Source organism: Orcinus orca, chromosome 5 (assembly GCF_937001465.1).
Source record: "Orcinus orca chromosome 5, mOrcOrc1.1, whole genome shotgun sequence".
Lineage (NCBI taxonomy): Eukaryota > Metazoa > Chordata > Mammalia > Artiodactyla > Delphinidae > Orcinus > Orcinus orca.
The window spans coordinates 50,653,818-50,671,777 of record NC_064563.1 but is presented as its reverse complement, the minus strand read 5'-3'; the positions used below and the strand labels follow the sequence as shown (position 1 = coordinate 50,671,777).

At 35.7% G+C, this 17,960-nt stretch overlaps 1 protein-coding gene across 4 annotated transcripts in view; it reads left to right on the top strand.

Moving 5' to 3' along the window:
- Window positions 1-17,960, top strand: part of ZBBX (zinc finger B-box domain containing) — a 113,506-nt gene that overhangs the window by 46,037 nt on the left and 49,509 nt on the right. For 2 of the 4 annotated variants that reach the window (XM_004270585.3, XM_049710506.1), the window contains one exon: window positions 13,518-13,676. The exons of 1 other annotated variant lie outside the window; for it this stretch is intronic. In XM_004270585.3, coding sequence (XP_004270633.2) covers window positions 13,518-13,676 — 159 coding nt within the window. The remainder of the gene's footprint in view (window positions 1-13,517; window positions 13,677-17,960) is intronic. One more of the 4 variants, XM_049710504.1, reaches the window with a different exon arrangement.

Here is a 17,960-nt window from a genome sequence, read left to right as displayed (position 1 = left end):
TATGTATTCTAGATATATGTCTTTATCAGATATATGATTTTCAAATATATTCTCCTAGTTTATGGCTCAACTTTATTTTTTAATACAAATTGAAAAATTCAAATTCTAGGTCTTTTACATTTCCATATACATTTTAGAATAAGATCGTCAATTTTAGGATAAGGTTGTCAATTACTACAAAAACAAACAAACAAACACAAAACTTGATGGAATTTTGGTATAGAATATATGACATTCTCAGATCAAGTTTCATTGATCAAATTTCATAACAAAGCCTCTATTTATCTTTCTTTCATGGGTCATGTTTTTTTTTTTTTTTTTTTTGCGGTATGCGGGCCTCTCACTGTTGTGGCCTCTCCTGTTGCGGAGCACAGGCTCCGGACGTGCAGGCCCAGCGGCCACGGCTCACGGGCCCAGCTGCTCCGCGGCACGTGGGATCCTCCCAGACCAGGGCATGAACCCGTGTCCCCTGCATCGGCAGGCGGACTCTCAACCACTGCGCCACCAGGGAAGCCCCTTCATGGGATTTTGCTAAGGATTTTATGGAGTCCACAAATCAATTTGGGGAAAATTGCCACTTAACAATATTGTCTTTCAGTCTATGAACATGATTTTGTTTCATTTATTTAGATCTCATTTAATTTCCTTTGTCAATGTTTTGTGGTTTTTAGTCTTAAGTTCTTGTGCTTTTCTGTTAAATGTTTTCCCAAGTATTTTATTCATTTTGAAGTTACTGTGTATGTAATTCTTTTCTTAATTTTATTTTCAGGTTGTTCAATGCTAGTATATAGAAATAAAATAGATTTTTGAATGTTGATCCTGAGTTCTGTGACCTTGATGAACTTACTTATTATAATAGTTTTTTTTTTAGGTACCTTGGGATTTTCTACGTAAAGGATTGTATCCTCTACAAATAAAAGTAGTTTTACTTTTTCCTTTCCAACCTAGATGCCTTTTATTTCTTTTGCTTGTCTTAATGTGTTACCTAGAGCTGCCAGTAAATGTTAAAAAGAAGTAGTGAGTGTTTACTTCCTGGCTTTTTTTCTGATTAAGGGCAAAGCATATAGTCTTTCACCATTAATTCTGATGTTAGTTATAGGTTTTATTGTAGACGCTTTTATCAGTTTGAGGAAGTTCCTTTGTATTTCCTGTTTGTTGTGTGTGTTTCCTGCTCTTACTGAAATAATCATGCTGTTTGTCCTTTATTAACATGGCTTATTACAGTACGTGATCTTCAGATGTTATGATTGCATTACTGGGGTATAATTTCACTTGGTCATGATGCATAATTTACATGTTGGTGGATTGAATTTGTTAATATTTTGGGAAGGAACTCTGTGTCTACATTCATGTGGCATATTAAGCTGTAGATTTGTTTTCCTGAAATATGGTTATCTTCTTTGGTATCAGGGTTGTATTAGCCTTATAAAATTCATTTAGAGGTATTTCCTTGTCTGTTTTCTGTAAGTGTTTGTATTGGGTTGGTTTAATTTCTTCCTTAAATGTTGGATATAATTTGCCAGTGAAGCAATCTGAGTCTGGGATTTTTTTCATGGGAAAATGTTCAATTACTAATTCAATTTCTTTACCTTATTATTCTACTTTTCTTCTTTTTCTTGAGTCAATTTTGGTAATTTATGTCTTTCATTGAATTTGTCCATTCAGTCTAAGTTGTCCATTTGTTGGCGTAAATGTTTCAAATTCCACTATAATCCAGAAATTACTGTAGGTCTATAGCGATGTTTCTTATTTCATTATTGATTTGTTAATTTGTATTTTACTCTGTTTTTTTTCTTGGTCAGTTTAGCTAAAAGTTTATAAATTTTTAAGTCTTTCCAATTTTAGTTGCCTTGATTTTTTTGCAGTTGTTTTTATTTCATTGATTCTACTCTGATCCTTATTTTGTGAATTCTACCTCCTTTTGAACTTTTTTCTTTTCTTTTTCTACCTTCTTGAAGTGAAGCTTAGATTATGATTTTAGATTTTTCTTCCTTTCCAAAATAGCACTGAAAGCTGTAACTGTCACTTTAACCACTGCTTTTACTGTATACCATACATTTCTATATGTTGTGTTTTTATTTCCAGTCAATTTTCTGATTTTCTTTGTGACTTATTTTTCATCCAAAGGTGATTTAGAAATGGGTTGTTCAACTTCTAAATATTTTATTATTTCCCAAAACTGTTTGTTCCTGATTTATATATTTTTGTTGAGATCAGAGAGCATACTTTCTATGATTTCAATTCTTATGAATTTATTAATACTTATTTTATGTGGAGCATATGTCTGTCTTGGAGAATGTTCCATGTGATCTTGAAAAGAATTCGTAATCTGATGTTGTGAGGTTGAGGGTTCTTTAAATGTTATTTAGGTCAAGTTACTTGATGTCGTTAAAGTTTTCCATGGCCTTACTGATTTTCTGCCTAGCTGTTTCATTAATTTCTGAGAAGGAGGTATTGAAATTTCTAATGGAACAGCGAGGCAGAAAATCAGTAAGGCCATAGTGTTAATGATAATGCTAATGATGTTGCTATATATGATTTTATGCTTCTAAAAGAAATTAAGAAAATAAAAGAGAAAATAAATACTTAAGCGTCTTTTCTATTTACTCATGTATTTATGCTTCCAGGCCTCTATCTTTCTTCTGGTAGATTTAATACCTTTCAGCCTTAAAACTTTTCTTTAGTATTTCTTGTAAGGCTGATATGCTAGAAATGAATGATCCTCTTTCTGAATATAAAATTATCTTTGGCAGTTTTTCCTTTCAGCACTTTGTATCATTCCATTACCTTCCGGGTCGCTATTTTTTCAGATGTGAAATCAGCTTGTTATTCATACTGATGTAGCCTTATATGTAGTGAGTCATTTTTCCCTTTTTCCTTTCAAATTTTTCTATTTGTCTTTGGCTTTCAGTAATTTGATTATGATATGTTTTGGTGTGGATCTCTCTATGTTTATCTTTCTTGGGATCTGTTGAGCTTTGTGGATTTTTGAAGTGATAATTTTTCATCAAATATGAATATTTGGGGCCCTCATTTCTTATAATTTTTATGCTCATTTCTCCCCTCTGATATCCCCACTAAATGTTGGATGCTTGATGCTGTCCCATAAGTCTTTAAAGCTGTGTTCTTTTTCTTTAATCTTTTACATTTTTCTTTTCAATTCAGATGATTTATCTTGGTCTGTCTTCAAGTTGATTGAATCTTCTTCCTTTCATGTAAAATCTATTGTTAGTTTATATAAGTCATACTCAAGAATTTTCACTTGGGTTTTTTCTGTGATTTCCATTTTTTAATCAGCGCTTATATAGATCTCATTTTCAGGATCATTCCATTAAGTGTTTGTCTGGTCCACTGCTCTTCCCAACTGGGACCAAAACCTCAGGCTGTCAGAACCGAAGGTTTTCCCCATTCATTTATAACCAAATTTTCTAGTTCACTGGTAATGCCAATGTAACTTCAAGACTCTGTCCTCCCCTGGCAATCAGGCACACTCCCTGTTCAGCAAGGCCAGTCTTGCCTTAGTAATTGACAGACTTGGGAAGGGACATTTAATATAGGAGTAGCCCCATGCAGGGAAGCCTTACACTTTTACTGTTCTTCATTAATTTCAGCATAGTTTTTCTTGAATAAATATTTCTTAATTTGTTTGCTTTTGGTTGGTTTCCAGAGTTCTGAAATGGTTTTTAACAAATTTATCCAGTTTAGCATTTGTTTTATGGTGATAGAATTATTTACTGACCTCTTCATTATACCATCGTCAGAGGTCTATTGAATTTGGCAGGAATTCTATTTTCTGGGTATTTAAACTATTTACCTTATTTACAGAGAAATAGTACGCTATCGTGATCTAGATAAAATGATAGCAGTCATTTGAATGCATTTCTTTATGTCATCACTCTGCTAGGTGTTTTTCTTAAAAGATATGTATTCACAACAGCCCTGCAAGGTAGAGATTGTCTTCATTTTACAGGTGTAAACATTTAGGCTTAGAGAGGTAAATGATTTGCCCTTTTGTGCTGTTATTAATAGTTCCACTTATTTTGCCTGTGTTGACATTGACTCAGCTTGGGTATAAGGAATGAATGTTCAAATGGAATTTTTAGTCATTTTTATCTCAGTAAGTCAGTTAAATTAGATTCAACCAATATTTCTCAAGTACTTACCAGCATCAAACAATGTTCTAGTTGCAAAGCATGAAGGACAGGGCTGCAGGGAGAATTTTATATATATGTGTGTGTGTACACATTTATATATATGACATGGTCCCCCCTCTCAAGGAATCAAGGAATTCATCATCACAAAAGAGAAGATAGATATTTTCAAACAACTGTAACACAGCTGACTAAGTGTTCTGACATAGTGATTCTCAAACCTTAATGTATGTTAAATTACATATTAAACTGCAGATTCTGATTCAGTGAGTCTGAGCGGGACATAGATTTCATATTTTTAGCAAGCTTTCGGGTGACGATGATACTGTTGTTATATGGATCACACTGAAAAGCAAAGCTCCAGCATAGATGTAAGCTGGGAGTTCTAAGAGCACCCAGAAGACATGAGGTTTTTTTGCTGTGGTTAGTTAAGGAAGAAAACATCATCTCAAAAGGATAAACAGTTTGCTCTTGGAGTGATGTCAACATCATGGTAACATGAGATGCTCTGTCTCTCTCCTTCAGTCTACAACTAGTAAAACATCCATAACTCAGCAAAGCTTCCTCTGTCCAACACACTAGGATGTCAGAGAGTTCCACACATCTGTACATCTGGAAGTGAGTGGACTGGAACACAAAGAAGAGGCAGAACTGTTGGAGCATTGGAGGTGGTACCCATGATCCCAGCCTGCTGACCATGGCAGGTGATCCCACAGCCCCAGAGAACCCAGTAGCAGAGCACATAACGCCAGAATCCCAACTGCAGTGGCACCCATGGTCACAGGGGACCAGGCAGCAGTGCTGGCGGCAAGGGCCCACAACCGTGGTCCCTCCATCCTTGGTGGGTGCCTGTGATTCTGGCCTCCCCCTACCTTTGGCAGTGGCATCCTTGAACCTGACAACCCCAGATGCAGCAGGGGTACTCTTGACCCATGCTACTTTCCCCACAATCCGGGTGACCTTGGATGCGGTGGGGTGTCCACTACCCTGGTGTCCCCAGTGGCAATGCTAGCAACAGCAGTGACACTGGCACAGCAAGGCACCAGCAACCCCGGAGACCCAAACAGTGACAACTTGGATACTGAGTTCACCTCTGACAGAGGCAGTGGAGGGTGGGAAATGCCCATTCTCAAATATAGCCAGAGGCAGCTCAGGTAAGAGAAACCAAAAACTTGTGCTGTAGTGCCACCTACTGAAAAACAAAAGAAAGGCTTTTAATATATACCAACTTGTTTAACTGTTAGAATCAAAGCTATAAAGCTTTATCTAAATAAGACAGGTGTTTGCTACTTCAAATGCGCTGGCAGAGGAACAACTCCTCAAGCACCATGAAAAACCATGATAACACAGTATCACGAAAAGAAAATGACAATTCTCTAGAAATCGAACTTAAAGTCATAGAATAATACAATCTAACTGATAGAGAGTTCAAAATAGCCGTCATGAGGAAAGTGAGTGAGTTACAAGGAAACTCAGAAAGACCATTCAAATGAGCTCAGGAATAAAATTAATGAACGGAGGGAATACTTTAGCAAAACCGAAACTCTGAAAAACAGAACAAACAGAAAATCTAGAGCTGAAGAACTCAATAAATGAGATGAAGAAGGCATTAGAAAGCACTGGAAATAGAGACCATATGGAAAAAAGAATTAGTGAACTCAAAGATATAAATATAGAAGTGATTCAGGTAGAAGAGAAGAGAGAACTAAGACCTTTTAAAAATGAAGAAATTCTATGAGAACTATCCAGCTCCATTAGGAAAGGCAGCATAAGGATAATGGGTATCCTAGAAGGAGAAAAGAGGGAGAAGGGAGCAGAGAGTTTATTTAAAGAAATAATAGCTGAGAACTTCCCAAATCTGAAGGATCTGGAGATACCAGTCCAGGAAATTAAGAGAACACGTTATTATTATCTCAGTGCAAAAAGACCTTCTCTAAGACACATTATATTAGAACTGTCAAAAGGCAATGATAAAGAATTTCTAAGGCAACCAGGAGAAAAAAGATAGTAACTTACAAAGGAACCCCATCAGGCTATCAGCAGAAACTCTACATGCCAGAAGAGAGTGGAATGACATTCTCAAAATATTGAAAGATAAAATCTGTCAGCCAAGAATACTCTACCCAGCAAAGTTATTTTTCAGATATGAAGGAGAAATAAAGCATTTACCAGACAAACAAAAGCTGAGGAAGTTCATCACCATTAGACCTGCCTTACCAAAAATGATAAATTAATTAGGTTGTTAAACAATTATAGCATAGAGGTTAACGAGGAAAAAGCAGTAAAAATAAGTATAGACACTTCAATTTGGTTACAAACTCACAACATAAAAATGGATAATTTGAGACAACAAAAACATATAAAGGGGAAGAGGACAAGCAAATGAAGATAATATGCCATCAGCAGAAAAAGGACTATTTTATCTATGAGACTTTTATATAAACCTCATGGTAACCACAAAACATAAATCTAGAGCAGAGGCATAAAATATAAAACAAGAGGAAGCTGAAAAACATTGTAGGAAACTACCAAAGTAAAGTGGCAGACAGAAACACAAGGAAAAAGAAACAATGGAGATATAGAGAAACCAGAAAACAAGGTAAAATGGCAGTACTAAGTCCTCATCTGTCAATAATCATCCTAAATGTGAATAGATTGAACTCACCAGTCAAAAGACACAGAATGGCTGGATGGATTAAAAAACAAGAACCAACTCCATGTTGCCTCAGGAGACTCATCTCAGCTCTAAAAGCAGACATAAGCTTAAAGTAAAGGGATGGGAGATGATATTCTAAGAAAATGGTAGCCACAGGAAAGTAATTGTAAACATACTCATATCAGTTAAAATAAACCTCAAGCTAAAAAAGTAACAAGAGACAAATATGGACATTATATAATGATAAAGGGAACAATTTATCAAGAATATATAACATTTATTAATATATTTGCACCTAACATAGGAGCACCAAAATATATAAAGCAATTATTAACAGACCTAAAGGGAGGAATTGACAGCAACACAAAAATAGTTAATAGTAGGGAACTTTAACACCCTGCTTACATCAGTGAATAGATCATCCCAGTCAGAAAGTCAACAAGGAAACAGCAACCTTAAATGAAACATTAGACCAGACAAATTTGATAAATTTGTACAGAACATTCCATCCAAATGCAGCAGAGTACACATTCTTCTCAAATGCACATGGAACTTTCTCAAGAATAGACCATACGTTTCAGCACAAAACAAATATCAATAAATTTAAGACAATTGAAATCATGTCAAGCACCTTTTCTGATGACAGTGATATGAAAATAGAAATTAATTATAAGAAGAAAGCTGGAAAAGTCACAAATGTATGAAGACTAAACAGCTTGCCAATGAACAACTGTTGCGTCAATGAAGAAGTCAAAGGAGAAATAAAAAAATACCTGAAGACAAAAATGAAAATACAACCTACCAAAATCTATGGGATGCAGCAAAAGTGGTACTATGAGAGAAGTTTGTAGCATTACAGGCCTGACTCGAGAAACAAAAAACCTCTCAAACATTCTAACCTTACACTTAAAGGAACTAGCAAAAGAAGAACAAATGAAGCCCAAAGTCAGTAGAAGAAAGGAAATAATAAAAATCAGAGTGGAAATAAATGAAATAGAGACTTTAGGCAATAGAAAAGATCAATTAAACAGAGGTCATTCTTTGAAAAGATACAGTTGACACACTTTTAGCTAGATTCACTAAGAAAAGAGGAGGTTCAGATAAATAAAATTAGAAACAAAAGACTAAAAATTACAATGGATACTACAGAAATACAAAGGATCGTAAGAGAATGTTACAAATAGATATACACCAACAATAGGACAACCTAGCAGAAATGGACAAATTCTTAGAATCAAACAATCTTCCAAGACTGAATCATGAAAAAATAGAAAATCTGAATAGACCAATCACTAGTAAGGAGATTGTAACAGTAATCACAAACCCTCCAAAAAGCAAAAGTCCAGGCCTAGACAGCTTCATGAGTGAATTCTACCAGACATTCAGAGAAGATTTAATACCTATCCTTCTCAAACTCTTCCAAATATTTGAAGAGGTGGGAATGTTTATTTTACAAGACCAACATTACCTTGTTACCAAAAACCAAACAAGGACAGCACAAAAAAATAAAATTACAGGCCAATATCTCTGATGAACGTAGATGTGAAAATTCACAACAAAATATTAGCAAACCAGATATAATACATTTAAAGGATCATGCACAATGATCAGGTGGCATTTATTCCAGGGATGCAAAAATGATTCAACAGTCACAAATCAGTCAACATGATACACCACATTAACAAAATGAAGGAGAAAATCAAGTAATCATCTCAAAAGATGCAGAAAAAGGACTTGACAATATTCAACACCCATTTATGATAAAAACTCTCAATAAAATATGTAGATAAGTAATATACCTCAAAGTAATAAAGGCCATATATGACAGATTCACAGCTAACATCATACTCAATGATGAAAACCTGAAAGCTATCCCTCTAAGATCAGGAACAAGACAAGGATGCCCACTCTTACTACTCTTATTTAATATAGTATTGGAAGTCCTAGCCAGAACAATTAGGTAAGAAAAAGAAATAAAAAGCATCTAAATTGGAAAGGAAGAAGTTAAACTGTCACTATTTGTGGATGACATGATTTTATTTACAGAAAACCATAAAGACTTCATTGAAAAGCTATTAGAATAATAAACAATAACCATAGATTTGCAATCAATATGAAAAAGGTTGTGTTTCTATACACTAGCAACAAATTAGAAGAGAGAGATATTAAGGAAACAATTCATTTACCATTGCAATAAAAAAATAAAATATCTAGGAATAAATTTAACCAAGGAGGTGAAAGTCTTGTGCATGAAAACTATTAACAATATTGCTGAAAGAAATTGAAGAAGACACAAACAAATGGAAAGATATTCTGCAATCATTGGAAGAATTAACATTGTTAAAAATAACATATGAGTGATATATTTTTCACATATGTAGGAACTTTTAAGTATTATAAAATAGCATGTAATAGTATTGTGGTGAATTTCTAATCTTAATGATTCTGTTAAATTTTATACCTCTTAGGGGATAGATGGCTTAAGTTTGTTATATAATTCTACTCTTATAGAATACTTTTAACTTTGTTGCTCAGAAGTTTTGTTTTCTCAAAGTTCATGTAGCCCTCCAATTCCCCTCTCTCCTGCAATATGTCGGTGAGATGAGTGAAAGGAGTATCTCTATTCCTCCCTTCAATGTGCTAGTGCTTGGTCAAACATGAAAATAAATAAGCACAATAAATGTAATTAAAAACAAGAACTCAACAATCTAATCTCTGCACAAGCAGTTGTATATATCAATGTTATATATGAAAGTTGTTAAGAGAGTAAATCATAAGAGTTCTCATTATAAGGAAAATTCTTTTTCCTATTTAATTTTGTATCTATATGAGAAATGGATGTTCACTAAACTTATTGTGGTAAACATTTCACGATATATATAGTTTTTTTAAATGGAAGGAACAATGTTCATATCCATTATTAGAAATACAATTGAATAATTTTAAGTTGCAGAAAGTCAAAAGTAAACCACATTTTCTGTGTTAACATAATTTGGTAGGGAAAAGGGATTAGGCTGGAAGAAGGAAGACCTTGATTCTAACTCAGGCCGCAGCGTTTTGTATCCACAGTAATGGGGATCACAGTTCTGTTCACTTTCCTTGTAAAATTCTTTTAAGAATGAGAAAAATAGAGTATACATATATACTCTAACAACCAAGAAGAGTAATATTTAAATGTCGTGGGAAAAAAAAATTCACATTTATTGGCATTTTATTTATGTTGAATTAATGGAATCTTAAGACATTTAGATATAGGGTTCCAATTTATCAGTTATTCATGATATTTATCTTATTTTTTAGCACTAAATTTATTTATTTGTTTGTTTTTGTTTTTGGCTGTGTTGGGTCTTTGTTGCTGAGCACGGGCCTTCTCTGGTTGTGGTGTGCCGGGGCTACTCTTCCTTGCGGTGCGCGGGCTTCTCATTGTCGTGGCTTCTCTTGTTGCAGAGCGTGGGTTCTAGACGCTCAGGCTTCAGTAGTTGTGGCATGTGGACTCAGTAGTTGTGGCTTGCAGGCTCTTGAGCACAGGCTCAGTAGTTGTGGCGCACGGACTTAGTTGCTCCGCGACATGTGGGATCTTCCCGGGCCAGAGCTCGAACCCGTGTCGTTGTATATATCAATGTTATATATGAAAGTTGTTAAGAGAGTATATCATAAGAGTTCTCATCATAAGGAAAAAATTTTTTCCTATTTCTTTAATTTTGTATCTATTGGCAGGCAGATTCTTAACCACTGCACCACCAGGGAAGCCCACTAAATTTAATTTAAGAATAAAATCATTTTTTTGGCCATTTAAGTGTCTCTTAATATGCTACCTAAAACTGTTATAAAAATTACAGAATCATTGATAGCAAGATTCATTTTAGGACAGAAATAATCTTTGTTCTGTGCTATTTAAATATGTATATATATATTTGAATGTTAATTCTATCTTGATAATTTTATATAAAATACTATTGTTTTTTGATATTTTTAAAAATATAAAATATAAACTAGAAATTTTAACCACCTTTGAAGTCAATAGTACTTTATTCTAGGGAATTTAAAATCAGGTTAAATTGGATTACTTCTCTTAAAAAAATATTTGTTAAAATGCAGATGTTTCTGGAAAAATGAAACATTACCATTGGCTTAATTTCCTTTTTTTTCTTGATAAATCAAGTTTATTCAGGTTTAATTTATGAACAATAAAATCACACATTATTTCTGTGTCCACATTGTTTAAAAATTGTGGTAAAATACAAAAAATGTAAACATAACCATCTTAACCATTTTTAAGTTCAGCAATGATAAGTATGTTCACATTGTTGTGTAAAATGCACTCCTTTGAAGTGTGCAGGTTGATTTGTTCTGAAAATACATTACAATACACTTGTGTAACCTTCAGTATAAATAAATACACAGTATTTCTATCACCCCCCAAATGTTCCTTTGTGTCTCTTTATAATCTCCACTAACCCCAAACCAAGTAATGTCCTCAAGAAGACAACAGGTGCTGGCAAGGATGTAGTGGAAAGGGAACCCTCGTACACTGTTGGTGGGGATGTAAATTGGTGCAGCCACTATGGAAAATAATATGGAGTTTCCTCAAGAAATTAAAAATAGATCTACCATACGATTCAACAGTTCCAGTTCTGGATATATAGCCAAAGGAAATTAAAACAGGATTTTGAAGAGATAGATACACTCCTATATAGCATCATTCACAATATCTAAGATATGGAAACAACCTAAATGCCCATCAATAGGTGAATGGATAAAAATGATGTGGTATATATGCACAATGAAATATCATTCAGCCATGAGAAAGAGGATATCCTCTTGCCATTTGTGACAACATGGATCGACCTTGAACACATTATGCTAAGTGAGATATGTCAGACAGAGAAAGACAAATACTGTATGATATCCCTTATATGTGGAATCCAAAATGTCAGACTCATAAAAAACAGCAAAATGGTGTTTACAGGGGATGGGGCCACGAAGGGGATAAGACTGATGTTTAAGGGTACACACTTGCAACAAGTAGTAAATAAGCCATGGAGATGTAATGCACAGTATAATGAGTATAGACAACAATTTTGTATTATAAATATGAATTTCTTTTAAAAATAAGGACTGCTTAGGTCTGTAAAGGCTTTTTGATGCTCTTTGGGAAAATTTGGAGCAGATGCCATAGGTTTGTATATGGACAGCAATATGTGTGCATAGGTCACTTTAGTCACTTTTCATAGATAAATTTATTAATTCAGTATGAAGTAACACTAGTTAATTTGGTGTTCTCTGATTTATTCCAGAATCAGATTGCAGTGAATCTTAATAGATTTACTAAAGATCATAACTGGAAAGTAGTCTTAGCTATTTAAATAGGTAGCTAGATGAAAATTTTAAAATAGGCACATTTTCATGGGAGAGTATAAAATAATCATTTCTGATCCCTGCTGAAGTTTTCCTCTATCTTGAGAACATTTGCTAAGAAGTAAGACCTATTACTTGTGTTCCTAATGTCAGGTTTTCAGAGAGTCTCCGAAGTGTCTGCATCTTCCCTCTGGAGTTTGTTTGGTTCAAGATCAGATGGGATCCAGAATCCTGCAGGGTCTCCTTGGGCAAACCAGGCTTATTGCTGATGGGAAGTCCTTTAGAAAATAGGGCCTTCCTGAGATTTGCCTGTTCTTTTCCGGCTACTCTGAAGGCACTTGAAAAGGCTTTTTGAATTCTTGTTTCCCAGTTATTTATTTTAATTCTGTGATTCTCCCTCTCCCTCCCCCAACACCTTATTTTTATGTTATTTTGCCATATGCTATTTACCAGGCACTGTGGTAGCCACACAAAGATTGAAGAAGACATGATGTTTTCCTTCTGTGAACTTTTATGGTGTAGACAGACATCAAAAGATGATATAAAATCAATACTGTGTGGGCTGGTAGGGATCTCCTCAGTGTAGAAAGAGGGTGCAGAGAATGGGCGCCTCATGCATCTGTGGGAGGGCGGCAGGGAGAGGTGCCTGGACCCATGGGAGTAACTTGGGGTGAATCTAGAAGGAGAGGTAAGAGTGTGCCCAGCAAAGAAGATAATAGAGGAGGGAGGGCCTTCCTGGTAAGTGAAGCTCATGAGCAAAGGCATGGCGAGAAGAACAACTTGGCGTTTGCTAGAGCACTTCTGGATGTGCACTTTTGAGTAGTTGATACCTTCTAAAGATGTTTTATCACCAACAAAATACTCATTACGGCTTATTCAGGCTCCCGCTAGATTATATTTAGTTCTTTAGCGGTGATGTGCGCAAAATAGCACACCTACCTATTTAGGGCTGATATAGTGGAAAGGCTAGGAGTCATTAGAATTATACACACCTGGGGTCACTTCCCAGCTCTGCCACCCACTCACCATGTGACCAAGGGCAAGTTATTTAAACCCTCAAAACTTTCCTTTCTTTATCCCTAAAACAATGATAAAAATAGTTATGCTTTAGAGTTGAGGATTAAATGACATGTTTTTAAGATACTTAGGATAGTATGAGCTCAGACTAGCCCTTCAGTAGATGGCAGCTGTCACTATTATATGGTTGATGTAAATGGCAATTTGCATTTTTAAATATTAAATAAAATGCATTGAATTTTATTAGTCATAGAATAATGAAAACAGGATTTAATATATCTAAATTAGTTAAGCTGACATATTAGGCTTTTTATTCCTATTTTGTTTACTTATAGGCAAAATCTCAAATATTATCCAATGTATTGGATGTTGCCCATCAGTTTATAAAGAAAGTTAATCCGGATGAACCCAAAGGGGAGAATCATTCTACAAAAGGGATTAGTGAAAGTCAGCATAAAACCAAATCTCTTCTTCTTCAGGGGAGCAGCTCTGAGGTAAGCTGAGGAAAATATAGTAGACATTTTCTGTCATACATGATCATGGAAACTGTCATTCATATACTCAGCTAGAGCTGTAGAGTTTTGGAGATTATTTGATCACATTGTTGGTTAATATGAATTTGTTTTTTTTATTAATCAGAAACACTTTAACTGTAAAAATCCTTTTAAAGAGATTGCTTTGAGTTCTCTGGCTACTAGTTTTTTGATGAATGATCCTTTGATCATATTGCTTTCCAGGCATTTTCACCACATCAGGAAATGAATATTTGGGAGAAATATAAAAAAAAAAACCACAATGCAATATAACAATTTTATATTAATCAGGATCTCAGAGAGGCTAAAAATACAAAACCTTGCCAAGTGTTTTAGGTGACAGGCAATTTCACAGTTATTTAAAATCAGATTTATACCAAATTGTGTGGTCATTCACATTGATTACTGATCCTATGATGTACTAGATAAGCTTTCATCAGCTCATGTTTGTGTTTTAATAATAGACTTGTTGTATTGATTCTTTAGCAAGAAAGAAACTTCCTCAAATTTTGATCCTTGTAATTAATAATCCTCATTCTTTTAGATGCCACTCGCCTTTTCACTGTAGTTCAGAAATAGTAACTTGGCCAGAGTCACACAGCTTGTTACTTTGTGACAGAATCAGACTTGAACTTCAGTCCCGTGAGTTCCTAACCTTTGCTCAGAGAACATGAAAGAAAACAGGCTCTATGGTAGTAGGCCCTCTTTACAGCGGAGAAACTATACTTGAATTGTCCAGGAAGGTTAGCAGTTTGGCATGAATTTCACTAATAGACCTGCCAAGGGTGCTTGTGAATAATCACTGAATGAGTTACAGTCTTATTAGAATAATAATGTACTGAGGACCGACTATGTGCCAGACACCATCCTACATATTTCACGTGTATTATCTCTTTTTACCCTTTTAAAATTTTTTTCTTTTTTTTCAGATGAGAAAATAGTGGCAAAGCGTTTTTTTTAATTGCCCAAGATATCATTGATAGTGGAACTTCAGTTTGAACCCAGGCCTTATGACCCCAAATTACCTGCTTTTAACCATTACCCAGAGGCTGTGGTTTTAAGGGTTTCTCCTTCATGCCTGCCATTTTATCTAATTTTTTTTTCATTTTATCTAATTTATCCTACCAATAAAAATAGTGATAAATCAACAGCTAACATTTATTAAACACTGTATGCTAGGCTTAATCCTTTAATTGCTTTATCTTATCCAATAATCAAAATAACCATATAAGTTTTACATTATTATCTCACTTAACCGATGAGAAAGCCAGAGAAGATTTAAGTAACTAGCTCTACTAGAAAGCTATAGAGCTACTCTTTTGCCTGTTCTTTCAATCCCTAAAATAAATGCTGCCTCTTGTCCCCATTGGTAACTGTGTATGCTGTATAGACCCTCCACCCCTGGTCTTAACTTAAAGCCATTAATTCAGTGGTTTCATCCAGGAATGCACATTATAATCAACTGGAGAAACATTAGAGAAACACACATGACTGAGTTTAGCATCTCTCTGGGTGGGTCCAGACGTGTGGTTTTAACACCTGCTCAGTCATTCTGGTGAGTGGTCCTGGTTGGGCATCCCTGCTGTCGACCCTCAGGTGTGCACCTGTACACAGTGCACGCACTAAAGAAGTATCCCCCTCATATGCTTGGTACTACTCTGTGCTGAAGAGCAGAGGTTCTCCAACTGCAATAAGCATCTGAATCACTGGGTAAGTTTGTAAAAAATGTGCATTCCTGGCCTGCCACTCAAACTTCGATTTTTTTTACATCTAGGTTGGGCCCAGGAATCTGATTTTTAATTGGCTTACCAAGCAATTTTCATGCCTGGAAGAGTCAAAATGGTGCTAAAGCCTGATATCTGTCTTAGGACTTTTCTTATGGATTCAAGCCAGTGGATATCCTTGGAAATGGGTGCAGTTCATGAAAGAACTTTCATTTTAGAGGCTGAAACCTGGGTTTGAAATCCTGACTCTGGTTTTCTAGCTTTGTATCATCGGGCAGTTTACTTTAGCCTTTTGATCCTCTGTTTCGTTTTCTGGAAAGTGGGGATATTAAAACGTATTTTGTGGGGTATCATGTAGCCTAGAGGGGTAATGGATGCACAGCATTGGATTCCATGTGCTTCTTCAAATTTCCTAGCCCCTGTAGAATCGGGCAGGGTCCTGATGTGCTCTGAGTGGAGGTGAAATATGACAGTTCTGAGCTGAAACATTTAAGAGCCAATGTACTATCCTCTGGCTTTTTCCTATCCTGCCACCGCTGCGTGGAAGCCAAGTATTCCATAGGCATAGCTGTAAAATGCAAATGTCTCTGATTCATTGCTTGGAAAGGAGCTGCCCTGGAAAGCTGCTAGAATCACCAGAATACTTGACTCATTTTGTATTAAGCACTGAGTTTTCAGTGCATCTTCATGAGTGCAGCCTACATATACACACACATTCACATATTGCTTACTGAGTACCTGTAAATACCTTCCCACCTACTTCTAAGACAGAGGTATTTCCAAACGAAATTCATCATGTCTTCTCCAAAACCTATGGATGTTACTGTTGGTGGCAGCCTCTCTTCTAGCTTTCCAAGCCAGCAGGAACATTTCTTTTCTTTTCTTTTCTTTTTTTTTTTTTTTTCTTGGTACGCGGGCCTCTCACTGTTGTGGCCTCTCCCGTTGCGGAGCACAGGCTCCGGATGCGCAGGCCCAGCAGCCATGGCTCACGGGCCCAGCCGCTCCGCGGCATGTGGGATCTTCCCTTACTGGGGCACGACGAACCCGCGTCCCCTGCATCGGCAGGCGGACTCTCAACCACTGCGCCACCAGGGAAGCCCAGGAACATTTATTTTCTACAGTCATTTCTCTTTCTCCTTTGCATATCCAATCAGTTACCACATCTCATCTTAAAACCGTCTGAAAACTCTTGAATATTTGGTCACTTCTATTCTTATTGTTATTCCAAATACTGAAATGAGCTTTTGCTTAAAGTGCAAAAGGTCTATAAAGTGAAAAGTGCATTTTCTTCTCTCCCCTTCTAGAAGCTAATGATTATTCTACTTTTGTATGTATGTATTTCTTAACACAAATATTAGTATGTTGCATGCTGCTCTGCAAACATGCTTTTTACACTAAACAGTAGTTTTGCTATCCATATAAGTGTATTCCACAGCCTTCTCATTCTATATAGTGGTTGTAAAATACTCCATGTATTGGATATAAAATAACCTTTAAACTATGTTTTCTCTGATCAGCATTTATACTGTTTTGTCTTTTGCCAGTATAAACTATAGTATAAAAATAATTTTGAAAAATATTGTTTTGCATATATATGAGTATATCCATATGATAAAATCCTAAAATTCTTAGGTGAAGAGGGTTATGCATTTGTAATGTTGATAGATATTGAGAAATGGATGTAAATTTTAATTGGTTTCCTTGCATCCAAACTCACTGTTCTCCAATTTCTTTCTCTCCCACACTACTGTGTGGGACTCTTCAGTAGCTACTGGGTGGGACTCTTCAGTAGGTTTGCATTTCCAATATGTTTAAGTGTAATTTTCTCTGGATGGCAGGCAGGATCCTTTACAATCTGCCCCTACTTGTCTTTCCACCCTTTATATTTTCTCATATCCCACTTTTTGCTATAGCAACACAACTGCATACAGTTCCATGCCACTGTGTTCTTTAACTCCATGCCTTAACATATATACCATTCTCTCACTCCGGAATACTGACCCTGCCACTTTTTTGTCCATAGGATTCTTGTTTATCTGAGTTAAATTCCTGCTCTTTGCTTCTATTTCTATTTCTGTGTTTCTGTGTCAACGACTAGCATAGTGTCTGTAGGTTCCAGATGCTTTTTGTTTATACTGAATTTTATATATGCATACATTTAACGATTTTCTCTCAATTGTCCTCTGACAATCTGCCTGGTTTTTTGCAATTAAGGGCTGAACACAGAGGATTCTACTGTTGTGTCTAGAAGATACACATGGAGATTTAGCAATTTCATCAGTGTAGGTAATCCACATTTGATAATTCAGCATTGGTGCAGAACTTATTTTGCTTTAGTTTCCTAATTTGGCTGTTTTCTCTGATTCACTGGATAACTGCCAAATCCTACCTTTATTTTCTTCTGTGTGTTCACAGTGGATCTATATTTTGTACGGAATTCATCCTTTCCCCCCGTCATTACTTGAGAAGCAGGCAGTGTTTCATCTGCATTCATTAATTTGTCCATTCATTCAGCTAACTT